General features: G+C 45.9%; 1 protein-coding gene across 4 annotated transcripts in view; it reads right to left on the bottom strand.

Moving 5' to 3' along the window:
• The window catches only part of Srgap1 (SLIT-ROBO Rho GTPase activating protein 1), a 279322-nt gene that overhangs the window by 67394 nt on the left and 197167 nt on the right, over positions 1–14761 (bottom strand). For all 4 annotated transcript variants that reach the window (XM_076554167.1, XM_076554169.1, XM_076554168.1 and 1 more), the window contains exons 5-6: positions 13341–13523; positions 12732–12860 (exon numbers count right to left, since the gene is read on the bottom strand). In XM_076554167.1, coding sequence (XP_076410282.1) covers positions 12732–12860; positions 13341–13523 — 312 coding nt within the window. The remainder of the gene's footprint in view (positions 1–12731; positions 12861–13340; positions 13524–14761) is intronic.

Genomic DNA, 14761 nt, shown 5'->3' with positions numbered 1-14761 from the left:
TCAAATCCTTCTAGGAGACAAATATGCTAAGCGAGATTCCAGATTTGCATATTTTATTGATGACTTGAGACTAATCAGAATTGTTGAAGGGAACAGGCTTGAATCTGTCAAAACACCCAGAAAAGCCTTCCCTCCCTCTAACTCCCAAGCATAAAATTCTTAAATAAGGAATGGTTGCTGAAGTCCTCTTGTTATAAACAGAATTTGTTTCATATTCGTAGAAATTAAAGAGCTTTGAGAGGACTGGATAGATGGTTCAGTGGTCAGGAGCATCTACTTATCTGGCAGAGGACTGGGGTTCAAGGGCCGGCATCTACCTGGGTGGTTCACAACCACCTGGAACTCCAGCTCCAGGGAAATTCCATGCCTCTGGCATCCGTGGGCACCTGTACTCACCTGCACATGCCTCCACACAGACACAGACACATAATTAAAAATAAAAGCAATTTTTTTTTTTCAGACAGGGTTTCTCTGTGCAGCTTTGCGCCTTTCCTGGAACTCACTTGGTAGCCCAGGCTGGCCTCGAACTCTGCCTGGCTCTGCCTCCCGAGTGCTGGGATTAAAGGCGTGCGCCACCACTGCCCAGCTAAAAGCAATTTTTAAGGAAAGGGCTTTGAGGTTCCCCCACCCCACCCCAAGTCTTTACTACTTTTATTCTGTAATTTTGTTCAATTCTTCATGCATCTTAAGCAAATGACTTAAAAGAAGCATGTAAGCCTGGAAACGGGCCAGCAATTACTGACAACAAAATTTGTTACATTAAAAAAAAAAAAAACCAAAAAAACGGATAAATTCCTTAAAGAGGAAACACAGTTTTAAATAGACAAAACCAGGTCATCTCCATATTGCTCTAATGAAGTCAATCAACTCAGCTTGATTCAATTCAAATCATTAATTGGCCAGGTGCCAGGGACTACGCTAGGCTCCAGGCACATTAAGGCTGGGACACGGTGAAACACTTCCATCCTCCAGGAGATGGAACTGAAGCTGTCTGTAGGAGAGCGGGGGCACATGGGAAGCAGCCCCGGCAGAGAGAGCAGGTCCTCCAGGCTATGAGGCATCAACCAGCCTTTGCAAAGGGACATATAGAATTACAGGCACCTAGAAACAATGCCAGATACCAGACTGGGGACATAGCTCAGTGGCAGGGTGCTTGCTTAGCATGCCCAAGGTCCCAGGTGTGCTTCTCCGAGAGTGTAACGCAAATTTTGTCTTTCCACATTCAATGATCAAAATATTATCATCCCCCCCCCCAATTATTAAAACGGCGACTTTAAAACAAAGTTATTGTGAAATCCTGTTACTCAAAATGTGAGCGGCAGCAACAGCTTCATGAGGGGCTTGTTGGAAACGCAGAATATTGGGCTTGGGATATGGCTCGGCAGGTATGGGTGCTTGCTGCCAAGCCTGATGAGCTGAGTTTTAGTCCCAGGACACCCACGCAGTGGAAGGGTAGAACCGACCACCACAGGCTAGTCTCTGACCTCCACATGCTTGCTTCGGCCTGTGCTCCCACACACATACATACAAAATCACATATAAAAATACTTAGAAAGCCTTTAACAATGCAGAATATTTGGTCCCGCCCCTGACCTATTAATTTGGAATCTGCTGTTTCAGAAGGATGCATAGCTGAATGATTCAAACACTGAATGATTGAAACAATGATTGCGACACTTCCCCCAGAACACTCCAGGGACAGGGTCTTGGGACCTTGCCCTTTGGGGGGCGCTGTTTCCCCAACCTGACAAGAGGATTTGATGGAATATGATTTGATTTACAAAATCAGAAAAACAGCTGTGATGTCACAACGGCAAACAATACAATTGTGAAATGCAGCCATTGGCTCACCAACCACCACCCATCTCCAGTGAAATCAGCTGCACCCAAATACAGAGAATGATTCATTTTGGTTAATTTGGAAACTGGAGTCTCACATGAACAAAGACCTTCTTTTATTCCGCTCGCTTCTCCCAATCCATAATGGCTCCCTACAGTTTTGTATACATCAGAGGGATTGAAGAAGTCATTCTGTCTTTCAATAACATCTTAGTGTATAAAGACGCGGGTTTGTAAAGAAGATGGGCCTCATTTCTCTAATAGGTACGAGTGCTAAAAAGCAGCCTACTATTCAAAAAGGAGACAGATTCTTCTACCTGACTCCGAGGAAGCAAGGAGACCCTGCTGGCTTCGTTTATAAGTATTGATCTGGCGGGGGGAGTTAATAAAAAAGCTGCAATAGAAAGAAGCAATGGAGAATCACCTTTTATTCCTTACACAACCCGCGTTCTTTAAAAGGGGAAGGATGGATGGCAGAGAGGAAAAAGGAAGGGAGCGAGGGAGGAGAGCAGGGAGGGAAGGAAGGATGCGGGGATAAAAGGTAGAAGTGAGGAGGAAGGAAGGGAGGAGGAAGAGAAAGAAGGGAAAAAAGAGAGAGGAGGCGGAAAGAATTCTAACCGCGGCTGACCTGGCGTTTTGACCTACTAAGTTTCCATTATTCCCCGACTTGAACACTTCACTCCACAAAATGACAGAAGCCCCGGTCTGTTTCCTATTCCCCGTACAGCCACGTGGATTCGGTCAGTGGGAGGCCTGGTTTCACCGTGGCTTCCTAAGAGGCCAATGGGGCAGACGTGGCTTTAATCACTCATTTAGACGCCGTGACGGCTCTTCAGGACTTGCCCTCCTGTGTTCAGGAGGCTTCTGACAGGCCATGGTCTTCTCTGACCCCCCGGGGTGCTCATCAGTCTGTAAAGTCACCCAGTCGGCATGATTTTCTTCCGCCTGTTCTGTCGTATTTCCAAATTCTAGGTTTCTCAAGCATCTTGAACTTAGAAGAAAGAAGGAACAGGAAAGAAAAGCTCTTTAAGGTCCCCTGAGAGCAAGGCCAGCCACAGAAGCCACTTTCTTTTCTTCCCCCCCTAAACTAGAAGTTGAAATGACATTGGATATGTTAGGACTCAAGATATTTGGTTAAAGACGGTCTCAAGTAATTCTGCGGGGCTGATGAATTATTAATGAGATCTGAAAGGCTTCTGCATAGAGAGCTGGAGAGCCGGAGAGCACATTTAATAATGAAAACACACAGGAAACCAACAAACTGTTTCATTCCAACAAAGCACCGCTATTCTGAAAAGAGAACTCTAGATGAATACATAAAACTATGAACCAAAAAATTGGGGGAGGAAAGACTGTAGGAATCAAAAGTGTGCATTAAAAAAGAAAGAAAGGAAGGAAGGAAGGAAGGAAGGAAGGAAGGAAGGAAGGAAGGAAGAAAGAAAGAAAGGAAGAAAGAAAGAAAAAGAAAAAGATCCTAAGAACTGCTAAGATCCAGCCTCCTAGGCATTAGTCTAATCCTAGCAGGCTAACTTCCTCAGCCCAAAGGGTTGCAACCAACACCAGACCGAAGAGGGGACCCAAGCACTCAGGGCAGGGACGAACACAGTCACTTTGTTTTGTCCCAGACACTGAGAACCAGCTGAAGCTTACAGGGTGGTATCACACCAGGTGTGAAGTGGACCCCAGCTCCTCAGAAAGCCTTTTCCTGCCCCTTACTCTCTGCACCCCCTTTTCCCACCAGACTCCAGGACACCAGGAGCCCAGAGTGGAAAGAAGTCAGATGTTCCTGCTTCCCCAAGTCATAGCCAATGACATCTGCGGAGCAGTCCTAGAAGCACAGAGGACAGCACCAGGTGCCAGCCCCTGTGATTCCTGCAGCCCTGGGGCCTGAGCAGGGAGGGAGGGGATGGGGGGTTCCCTGTTCTCCGAGAAGTACTCTACCTTCAGTCCTGGACTCTGGCCTCAGCCCGAGAGATGGGAGTGGTCTTTTGTCCTGATTCCTACCTCTGGATTTCATTTGTAACCAAGCGCAGTTAACGTTATTAAGATTCCGTAGAGAGCTAAATGTGAGCCTTGAGATGGGGAAAGAGACGAAGGGTGGGTAGTCCACACCCCAGAGCGGGCGGGCGGGCGGGCGGGCGGGCGGGCGGGCGGGCGGGCGCAGGCTCCCCCCCCCTCCCGGGGAGAGCGTGGCTGACCGCAGGCAGGTGTAACTCGCACCTCTGACTGTTGTTACCTTTGCCATGGGTATTGGATAAAGAATTTTCCTACCCCTCAGTCTGCGTCTTTTTGAAAAGTAGGACAAGCCAAGGACAGGATTCTAAAAAAAGCAGCTTTCATTTGCCCACGAGTGGCTTTCAAAGGGCTTGGAGGAGGTGAGTCCAGTGCTCTCCTGTTTACTCGTCAAGTGAGGAGAGTGGACCGCATTGGGACTGCTGTCTCCATGCCCTCCACGATTTTCTTCTCTGTTTATTACTTTAACCCAGAAACCATAAACACATTTTTTTTTTTTTTGTAAGAAATAAGCGTCCCATGGGATCAAGCCAGACACCTTAATTCCCACAGGCACATTTCATGCACCCATTTTCATGTCAGGGGTTCTGGGCACCCACAGAAAGCTGGCAATTCCGTTCTTGTTTGCTACTGTACCAACTGTAGCCAAACACTTAATAAAAACCAAGTTTGGCGCTTTCCCCTGAGCAACGAGAAGGTCACAGTAGCGGTCTCTGTAACAGGAATGGATACAAAGTAGCAAATAGGACCAGTGCTGCGGCTGATGGGTCTGGCTAAGGAACAGCTTCATAATCGCCCGTTACCTGATGCATTCCCATCAACCCGACTCATTTTTCTCAAGGGGGGAAAAAATCTTGGTAACTAACGCAAATACAATCAGGAGATGGGAGAGATCGAAGACAGCAGCCTCAGATAAGCACAGGCCAGGGGGTCAGAGGAGCAGCATGGGTCGGGGGGGAGGGCTGCCCGTCTTTCATTTAGGGTGTGAAGGTCTGATGTGTGCAGGAGGATGGACTCGACCTTGGGAAGTTCTGCAACAAAGCACGAAGCCCCCCTGCTGCCCCCTCCCCCCTTCAGCAAGGAAGCGCACGTGGTTCTGCAAAATGGACGGGTAGGCACAGCGGAAGTACTACGTAGATGGAACTGGGGGGCAGGATGGAGGGCAGGTGGGTGCCAGTTCCTAATGGGTGACTGTGACTATCTGGCTCTTATTCTAAGGACACAGGAGGGCCTCTGGGGAACTTCAGACATGACAGCCGGGTCTGATTTCTGAGTTTTCATCCTCGGATCAGATCGTCTGGGAAGAGAATAGAGCTTTGGAGGACGTGAGGGCAGGTTGTGTGTGTGTGGGGGTACATTTCTGGAAGGCACTGGAAACAATGCAGGCGGGTGATGAGAGTCTCCACCTAGGAGTCCAAGGTTGTCATAAGAAGTGGTACGGAGGCAGGGTGGGGGTTGGGGGGTGGGGTTTGGGACCTTTAGGAGGAAGAGATTATGGGGTCTGCTGACCCGGTATATGGGCGGAATCAGGAAACTGGGTATTAGCCTGTGTGCTTGGGTGGGAAGCGGTAGCCTTTCTTGGGGCATGAAAAACTAGTCAGAAGAGAGTTGCCTGTGTAGAGGGTAGAGGAGGTGGGAACAAACAGACCTGAATGCTGCTTAGGGAGGGAGGTGGAGTCAGAATGCCTTTACAATTGCAGGACCGCTAGCCTGAGAGCTGATACACTCCTAAAACCCAGGAGGAGGACCAGGGCTGATGAGATGGAACCAAGGGCCATCAGATGGTACTTAGGCGAGAGAAAATAAAGCAAGAGGCAGAAAGCTGGGACCACTCTTCAGAGGCTTTTGCCATTCAGAGCTCCAGAGGAGTATAGTCAAGAAATCACTGGAGACCAGAAACGACAACAATAACAACCACCACCAGTTCTCATTCCAGGAACATATGCCCACGGCATCACCACTGGGAAAAACTTTAAATACCCATTTCTTCAGTCCTCTAACTCATTTCAGTTTTTAAATACCCCCTAACAATCACAATGAACTAAAACCATGCCACAATTAGTCTATATAATCGCTACGATATGCTAACCTGCTGAACACGATCTCCGTGACCTTTCTAATAAGGGTTCAGGGCTGATGGGGAAATACAGTATCTCTTTCTGGCAGGTTTCCACAGATAACTCTCAATACCACTCTGTGTGTGTGTGTGTGTGTGTGTGTGTGTGTGTGTGTGTGTGTGTGTGTGTGTGTGTTGGGGGGAAATCTGACTAATTGAGGAGACTGAACTCTGAATAAGTTGCTTTTTAATGAAGCGTAGGTCCCAAGAGACAAAAAGATACGGCTAAAAGCTTTAGCACAACTGATTATTCAGAAATGATAAACTAAAGGGAGTTGGGGTGGGGGTATCTCTGGGCTGCAATTTAATTTCAGTCTCATTCTGTATAAATGGCCAGGAAAGCATGTGGGACAGATATCTGGATGGAGAAAATTGCCTGGAGTAAGGGATAATCTCCTGGAAACACTCCACGAGAAAGGCTCGCCTCCAAGCTTCCCAGTGAGCCGCAACCTTTCTAGGGAGAAGCTAGGAGACGAAACTGCATTGAAAGGGTGACAAATAATTATCACGGGGAACGTGCTTGGTGACAGGGGCCCAATCGTATTTTATCACCGAGGACTTAGTATCTCTGAGTCCATCTCAGCAGTGTGGTCTGTCTGGAAAGAGGCCATGGTGGCAGAAATGAAGTCTTAGAGCCAGATATTTTGAAGAATTCTAAGTTTACAGGATGGTGGATTTAATTATAGATTAGGGAACCCTACCGTTGAGTCTTCAGCTGGGCTTGGCAGACAGAGCACACCTTCAGTCCCAGCACTCTGCAGGCAGAGGCAGGCAGATCTCTGCGAGTTCAAGAGAAGGCCCAGTGAGGAGAGTGCATGCTGCTCAGGTCTGAGGACCTGCGCCTGAATCCCTAGGACCCACATAATGCTGGGTGTAGTGATGGGCGCATTTGTAATCCCCATGCTTTTACGGCGAGATGAAATGCAGAGACAGGAGGAGTCCCCAGAAGCCCGTGGACCAGTGAGCCTGGCAAAGGCAGGCGGGGACAAAAGACTCTTGTTTCCAACATGGAAATCGAGGATCAGCACCCAAGGTCACTCTCTGACTCCCACACAGGCACCACCGCACGCCCACACCCAGACACTCTCATGCACATACACACGTACACACAAACACACAAAACAGACATCTTTCAGCAAGGAAATGGCTGGGAACTTGGCATTCAAGGACAAATATGGCCTGCAGGATTGGTCTTCTGGTTATAAAAGATCTTGATTTTTTTTTCCCCCAGAATAAACTGTAGGGTCTTTTGCCCTTAATATTGGAGATAGCAATGATCAAGGACATGAAACCTGTCCATTGTGAAAACAAACTATCCATGTATATGCCTTCATTTTCTAAGACAATTTCTTTTGCCTTAACATACATGTATGGGGTGGGGCTGGGGGTGGGGCTGGAGAGATGGCTCAGTGGTTGAGAGCACTGGCCACTATTCTCGAGGACCTGGGATCATTTCCTAGCACCCACACGGCAACTCACTGTCTATAACTCCACTTCCAGGGCTTCTGACACCTCATGCAGACATACACGTAGGCAAAACACACACACACACACACACACACACACACACACACACACACACACACACAGCACTTGTTCTTGCCAAGGACCTGGGTTCAATTCCCAGCTCCCACATGGTGGTTCACAACCACCCCGTGCTCTAGCTCCAGGGGATATAGCACCCTCTTCTGACCTTCGTGGGCACCAGGCATGCATGTGGTGCACATGCATCCATGCAGGCAAAACACAGTCATACACATAGAATAAATAAATCTGAAACAAGGGATGGCTGCTGTCTCAGGAGTTCCCCACGCTCTTCCTCCTACTCACCACCCCTCCTCTGCCTTTCCCGGACAAGGATAGAAATAACACATGCACACCGTAGAAAACGAAACAGGTTCCAAGCAAAAACGAAGAGACTGTGTCCTTCCTTTTGCATGGCTGCTGCTCTGTGAAGAGCTGACATTATCACCCATAAAGCTCACACTTGCTGTGTCCACCCACCCCTTCAGAGTCTGCCTGGGGCCAGAGATCTCTACTCATTGCTTGTACTTAGCATTCATGGTTTTTTTTTTTTGGTTTTTCGAGACAGGGTTTCTCTGTGTAGCTTTGCGCCTTTCCTGGAACTCACTTGGTAGCCCAGGCTGGCCTCGAACTCACAGAGATCCGCCTGCCTCTGCCTCCCAAGTGCTGGGATTAAAGGTGTGCGCCACCACCGCCCGGCACATTCATGTATTTTCAATCCCATCAAACAAACAAACAAACAAACAAACAACAGCAACAACAAAAACCAGATGCTTGGATAATAGCCAAGCTATCATATTCTTCCTCACATTATCTTTCATACCAAAAAGCTGAGTTATACTATTTAATACTTTAAATTTATACTAAGACACCCATTTACCTCCAATACTTACTAAAGTCATGTACTTTTGTCATGTACTCAGTGACAAAAGTCATCTTAAAATGAATCCGTTGATCTCAAAAAGCACGATCAAGGACCTCACACTGACTGAAATCCTAGTAAGGCTAAGAGCCATTTTGCTTTTTAAGTATTGGATTTTTCTATTCTGTTAGGCGTTTCTGAAAGGGAAAGATCAAACTTGCCAATTCCAATATTGATAAATAAAGGCACTACTCATTCAAAACAGAAAAATTAGCATTATTAAATATTTTTTAAGTATCCCCAAATCTCCCAATAAATAAAAAAAGATTTGAACAGGTCTATGAAAGTGTTGAATTAACTATTAAAATTTTCAGCCTTAGTAGTTAAAAGGAGGATATTGAATTAGTTAGGGCATCATTGGTATATACGAAATCGATTAATCTTGTGCTTCAATTATATTGAAAAACAAACCAACAACTTTGATTTTCCTTTAATTTACAACCTAAGGATGCGTTTTGCTAACCAGAAGTAAATTATAGCTCAGGTGTTGCCAAGTTCCATAATACTACGTTTTAGCAAACTCCAGACTTAAGAGACTTTGGCATACTTTGATCCATTATAAGGGAAAACACTTAACCCTGTGATGGGAGAATCAGAGCCACATCACGCTAAGCTGATGTTAGCATTGCTCTCGGGAAGTTAAACCACAGCCGTCACACAAGGTGCAGTCGCGTCATTTATGACACAGCCTACTGTGGAGCGGCCAGCTTGAGTTCATGGAGCCTTCCTCTACAGATCGTTTTGTAGAAAATATCAAGTGGGTAGAGAAACACAGCAAAGCCCTCATCAGAGATGTGATCGGACAAATGCAGAAGCCGAGGCATTCTGAGGAGTTGTCTCTTCAATAAGGGTTTTGTCCAGAAAAGACTTAATGGACATGTGTGGACGTGGCCCAGGGAAGTGTCCTGCACCGTCCTCAATTTGGTGTCATCTAGATACAATGGCTATGAAACACAATTTGGTGTGAGAAATGGGAATGCACCCTGCAAGGGCACTAATGGGAAAATAAAAAAAAACAGGTTAAACAGTGTATGTAAAATATGACTCCACATCTTCCTTGTCTAGCTAGCGTGCGTGCGTAGGGGGAGGAGGGTACCAGTAAGTCTGAGGGTTTTTTTTTTTTTTTTTGAGACAGGGTTTCTCTATGTCGTTTTAGTGTCTGTCCTGGATCTCACTCTGTAGCCCAGGCTGGCCTCGAACTCACAGAGATTCGCCTGCCTCTGCCTCCCGAATGCTGGGATTAAAGGCGTGCACTGCCACCGCTGCTTGGCCTTATAAATCTGAGTTTTATCATTGATAATCTCAGGTGTATGAGCATGGCGCTTTCATCATGGCTGGAAGCATTTTAAATTTTCCATAGTCTGTGTGTGCTGGTCCTGTACTAATAAAATAATTTAAAGCACATATTCTATGGAAAGTCCTTGACCTTTTGTCCTGTGAATAGACCTATTTATGATCATCCGTCACAGCAAATTCATTGGATATGGGTGTGAGAAGAGATGAACGAACTGAAGATTTTTATCAAGAGGTCTCCCCTTCAATTCTCTGACTTTATAGAGATGCATTTACTGACTTCCATGTCTGCTCAACTGCATTAAAGACGCCGTCTTGACTTCTTGTCGGAGACAGAGCAAGTCTCCCCATGAATATCAGATAACTCAGAATGAAATGCACATTATTAAATAAACTCACACGGCAGAACAGGGTCGAGGGACCTTTGCATAATAAAGAGTCAAGCAGTTTCTCTTCCACCAGGAAGGGTCAAGCTTAATGGATCTCAGGATCACCACTATATGTGCAAAATGGGATCCTACGAAGTAAGCGGCCATTTTAGAATGTCCACGTTCACACTGCCTTAAAAAAGTGAACCAAGGCACAGAAAAATCATTGTCTTTCATCTTAAGAGTGTTCGGCTTCAGCAGATTCTGACAGCACACCGACTTCATGTCATTTCTTTAAAACTTCACGTTTAAGTCACGTCTTTTGGGAGTTGTTCACATTTTCTAATTTAAGGCTGATCTTTAGAAGTCTAACTTTTGAAAAAAAAATAAAAATAATTTGGCACATTCAACCGTCAACTATTTAGAACAGCGTCAATTAGATCAGGAGGTTGAAAACGTCTAAGTCTGGGGTCTGCTCATTAGGTAAAGTGCTTGCTGCTCAGGCATGAAGACCAGAGTTTGGGTCACCAGAACCCACACAATAAGGGCAGACCCAGCAGCGTATGCCTGAAATCCCAGCACTGGGGAGGAAGATCCCTGCTGGCTAGCTGTCTCCATCACCGTTCTGTCCCTGTGAAGAGACACCATGACCACGGCAATTCTTATGAAAGAAAGCATTTCACTGGGGGCTGGCTTCCAGCTTTAGAGGCTACGTCTATTACCATCATGGCGGACGGCATGCTGGAGAAGTTTGCTGAGTGCTACATCCTGCTCTGCAGGCTGAGGGAGAGAACCTGGGCCTGACATGGGCTTTTTGAAACCTCAAAGCCTACCCCCAGGGACACACCTCCTTCCAAGAAGGCCACACCTCCTAGTCCTGCTAATCTTTTCAAATGGTGCCGTTGTTCCCTGATGAGGAAACAGTAAGAAGAAACAGGAAGAAGCCCTTCGTCTTCTTCCCACGAAGTTTCCAGTCTTCATCATAAACACTGGGCGGAAGGCGTTTCTCTCTTCGAATCCTTCGCTGGCTTCTTATCACCCTGAGCACCGAGGCCGGACCCTTCACTGTCTCAGTGACTGTGATCAGTCTCACGCTGCCCTCGCCTCCAAACTCTTCATTTTCACTCACTCTGCTCCAACTAGATTGTCCACTTTCAGTATCCCATGAGCACCTCCTGCTTGTAGAGAGCAGCACATCCGTCTCCAGCACATCCGTCGGCCTCTGTAGCTTTCCCCAGCCCATGCTTCCGTGGGGGGATTCTGTCCTTGGATTGGGAGCTGTGCGGTTCTCAGCTTACTGCTTGGCTGGAATATCAGGCCTTTTCCCAGCAAAAAAAGAGCACTCATGGCAATATTTTACATTTCTTTTTGCTTGGTTGATTTGAGACAGGGTCTCACTATGTCACCCCGACTGGTCTGGGACTCATTATGTAGACAAAACTGGCCTCGAGTTCATGGAGATCCACCTGCCTCTGCCTCCCCAGTACTGGGACTAAAGGTGTGCGCCACTGTGCCTGGTTATCTCATATTTCTTTACGGTACTTACTTTAAATGTGTACACATAACATACACACACACACACACACACATACACACACACGCGCACATTTATAGTTTGTCTCTCAACACATAATTTAAAGAGCACAATGATAAGGACTTTGTTTTGTTCACTGATGAATTCCCAGTGTCAAGAATAATGTTTGAGGGAGGTTATGTACAGCTCTTTAGCCCTAATCAGCACTATTCACTGTACACTAAGCACTCAGCACTTGGCTCATGAGTACTTAAGCACTCAGCACTTAACTCATGGGTGTGCAACATGTGCGAGACTCTGGAAACCTTGCGTGTGTTTATATACACATTGCATATACTTATATTGATTTATATCAGCATATACTTATGTGTGTATGCATCAAGGGACTGGGTTGTAGTCAGCTGTGAGGACTCTGGTTTGCTCCCCGGCACCGACAAGCAATAACCCCAAACCAACCCGGAAAAGAAGTGCTCGAGGCCAGTTGGTAGGGCTGGGGATCAAACTCAGGGCTTCACACATGCTAGGGTAATGGTCTACCCATGGGCAATATGCTAGGGTAATGGTCTACCCATGAGCAATATGCTAGGGTAATGGTCTACCCATGGGCAATATGCTAGGGTAATGGTCTACCCATGAGCAATATGCTAGGGTAATGGTCTACCCATGGGCAATATGCTAGGGTAATGGTCTACCCATGGGCAATATGCTAGGGTAATGGTCTACCCATGGGCAATATGCTAGGGTAATGGTCTACCCATGGGCAATATGCTAGGGTAATGGTCTACCCATGAGCAATAGTCCCAGCCCCAGTAAGTTGATTTGAGCTGATACCAAGGTAGAGCAGTGCTATGGCATAGTTTGAAAACTGTAGTCTACCCTTTCTGGCTGAGTCCACCAGGACAACAATTGGCTCTCACTGGCTTTTTTTTTTTTTTTTTTTTTTTTTTGCAATTATGCTTTATCATATGCATCTCACAGCTGATCCTGTCAAAGTATCACGCGTGGTTAGGTTGGAGTTTTTTTTCTGAGCACTACATAAAAATGCATTATTCCAATAAACGATGGCCTTTTTCCCCTCATTAACGAACGATAGTCGCTGTACGTAAACCTTCAAGTACTTACATCGATTAGGTCGGAGAGGTCGTGAATGTAGTACTTGAATACCGAGGCGTTGGTTGCTTCAAGTGTTAGGAGATACTCGTTCCGGGCTTTAATCGATTTCAGCTTATTTTCTGAATATTTTGCTTGTCTCTGGTAAGGAAGAAGACACAGGGATCAGGAATGGAAGTGAAGTCATTTTTAATAAGACAGAAACACACGCGGGGTTTCATTAATCTAAGCAATTTCTTCCATATATAAGAACGATCCTCTGGGTCCTTGGTGGAAAGTACATTTCTAATGTGATTTAAATAACAAACTAAACTTTCCCCGGCTCTGGGAATAACAACAATGCATTTGGGCTCCGGGCCCATTTCCACCGAACTCCCTTTGTTAAGATCCCAGTTCTCCAGATCTGTCCTGAATACTTGGCATTCACCACAGAATGATGTCCAGCTGTTATGACATAATTTCATGTGTCTTAACATCCTTCGCTCCCCCGGGAGGAAATGCATGTCTTTTCATAGTAATTCACCGTGTGTGTGTCTATCGCTGGTGGACCAGGGCTTTTTAGGACTGCCTTGTCTCCTCCGATGAGGAGCCCAGGGCTCTGCGACGCACTTCCTAACCTACCTTTTCCTTCATTTTTTCGATTTTCTTCACAGAGCTGCGCCTCTGGTGCTTCTCTTCCAGCCTGATATGGAAGACGGGGTCGCCCGACCTCCCAATCTGCTTCTCCTCTTGCTTCTCGGCTTCTTTCAGCTTGCTCTCCGCGCTGATGCTCTCCGCGTGGTACATGTGGTACGTTTTCATCACCTGGGAGGTGAGAAAGTGACCCAGATTGTGAAAAGATGTCTGCCTGTTCCAACTGGTATGGGGCAGGGGTGGGGTAAAGCCAGACTGTTAGTCAAACAGACGAATTTTGGCTCCTGCTTCTGTAGAAACCAAACAGATATGCAAATTCACCTGCTGGGAAGAGGAGTTTAGGGGACAGTCTCTGATGAAAAAATGATTTCCCGGGGCTCATGTGCGCTTTTCAACGTATGCAAAGTGTTCTTCCATGCAAAAGCATGCTCCCCTAAATCTCTTCTACATTATGAATTGGCAGCATAAGCTATCTATTCATGGATAAGTTTGAGTCTAGCTGGAATTCCACATTAGTACAATATTTACTGAACAAAATCTATTTGTCAAAATACCGACATAAATATTAAGGCTCACATATAGATTGGTTTAGTATAAAGACGGTTTTTCTAATTATAAAGTAATACTTTATAATCATCCTAGAAAAATAAATGATACAAAAAGGAAATTACAAAAACAAACAAAAATCAATAATAACACTGAAGATCTGGCATATAGTCAAGTCTTTTTCCTTTCTACATATCCTTCATTTTAAAATACCACATATTATCTCTCCAGTTGAAATTTGGGATCAACCAATATATATAATTTTAATGTGTTTTAGAATAAATATTTTGTGGTGTAGTATTTGTTAGAATGGGTGTGGGCATGTGTGTGTGTGTGTGTGCGTGCGCGCGCGTGCACGCGCATGTGGAGGCCAGGGTTGGCTGTTTTTTCCTCACATGCTTCCTACCCTTATTCTTTGGAAACACAGCCTTTTACTAAACCCCAAATTCAGTGATTTGGCTAGCCTGACTGGCTAATGAGCTTCAAGAATCCTCTTGATACACTCCTCACAGTGCTGGGTTCCCAGGATTCCCTTCCATGGACAGCTTCTTAAGTTTGATGTGGATCCTGAGGTTGTGAACTCAGGTCTTCACTGACTGAGTCATCTCTCCATCTGAATCACCAAAGGTACTTCTGAGATGTACGTTTAAGGCTGTACGGAGTTCCTGACCGCCTGTACCATACCTGACTAACTCGCTACTGTTGGCTGTCTTGGGAATGGGTTACACTAAAACCCTTCATGTGTACACAGTCTTACTTCTTTTCTTGGGAACGACACACACAATTAGTATGCTAGCAAAATTCAGGAATAAATGGAACATGAAAGTTTTACAGTATATCTTCTCTGTGGATGTGATAAACTC

Source organism: Peromyscus maniculatus, chromosome 18 (genome assembly GCF_049852395.1).
Source record: "Peromyscus maniculatus bairdii isolate BWxNUB_F1_BW_parent chromosome 18, HU_Pman_BW_mat_3.1, whole genome shotgun sequence".
NCBI classification, from domain to species: Eukaryota; Metazoa; Chordata; class Mammalia; order Rodentia; family Cricetidae; genus Peromyscus; species Peromyscus maniculatus.
This window is presented reverse-complemented; position numbering and strand designations above follow the sequence as displayed.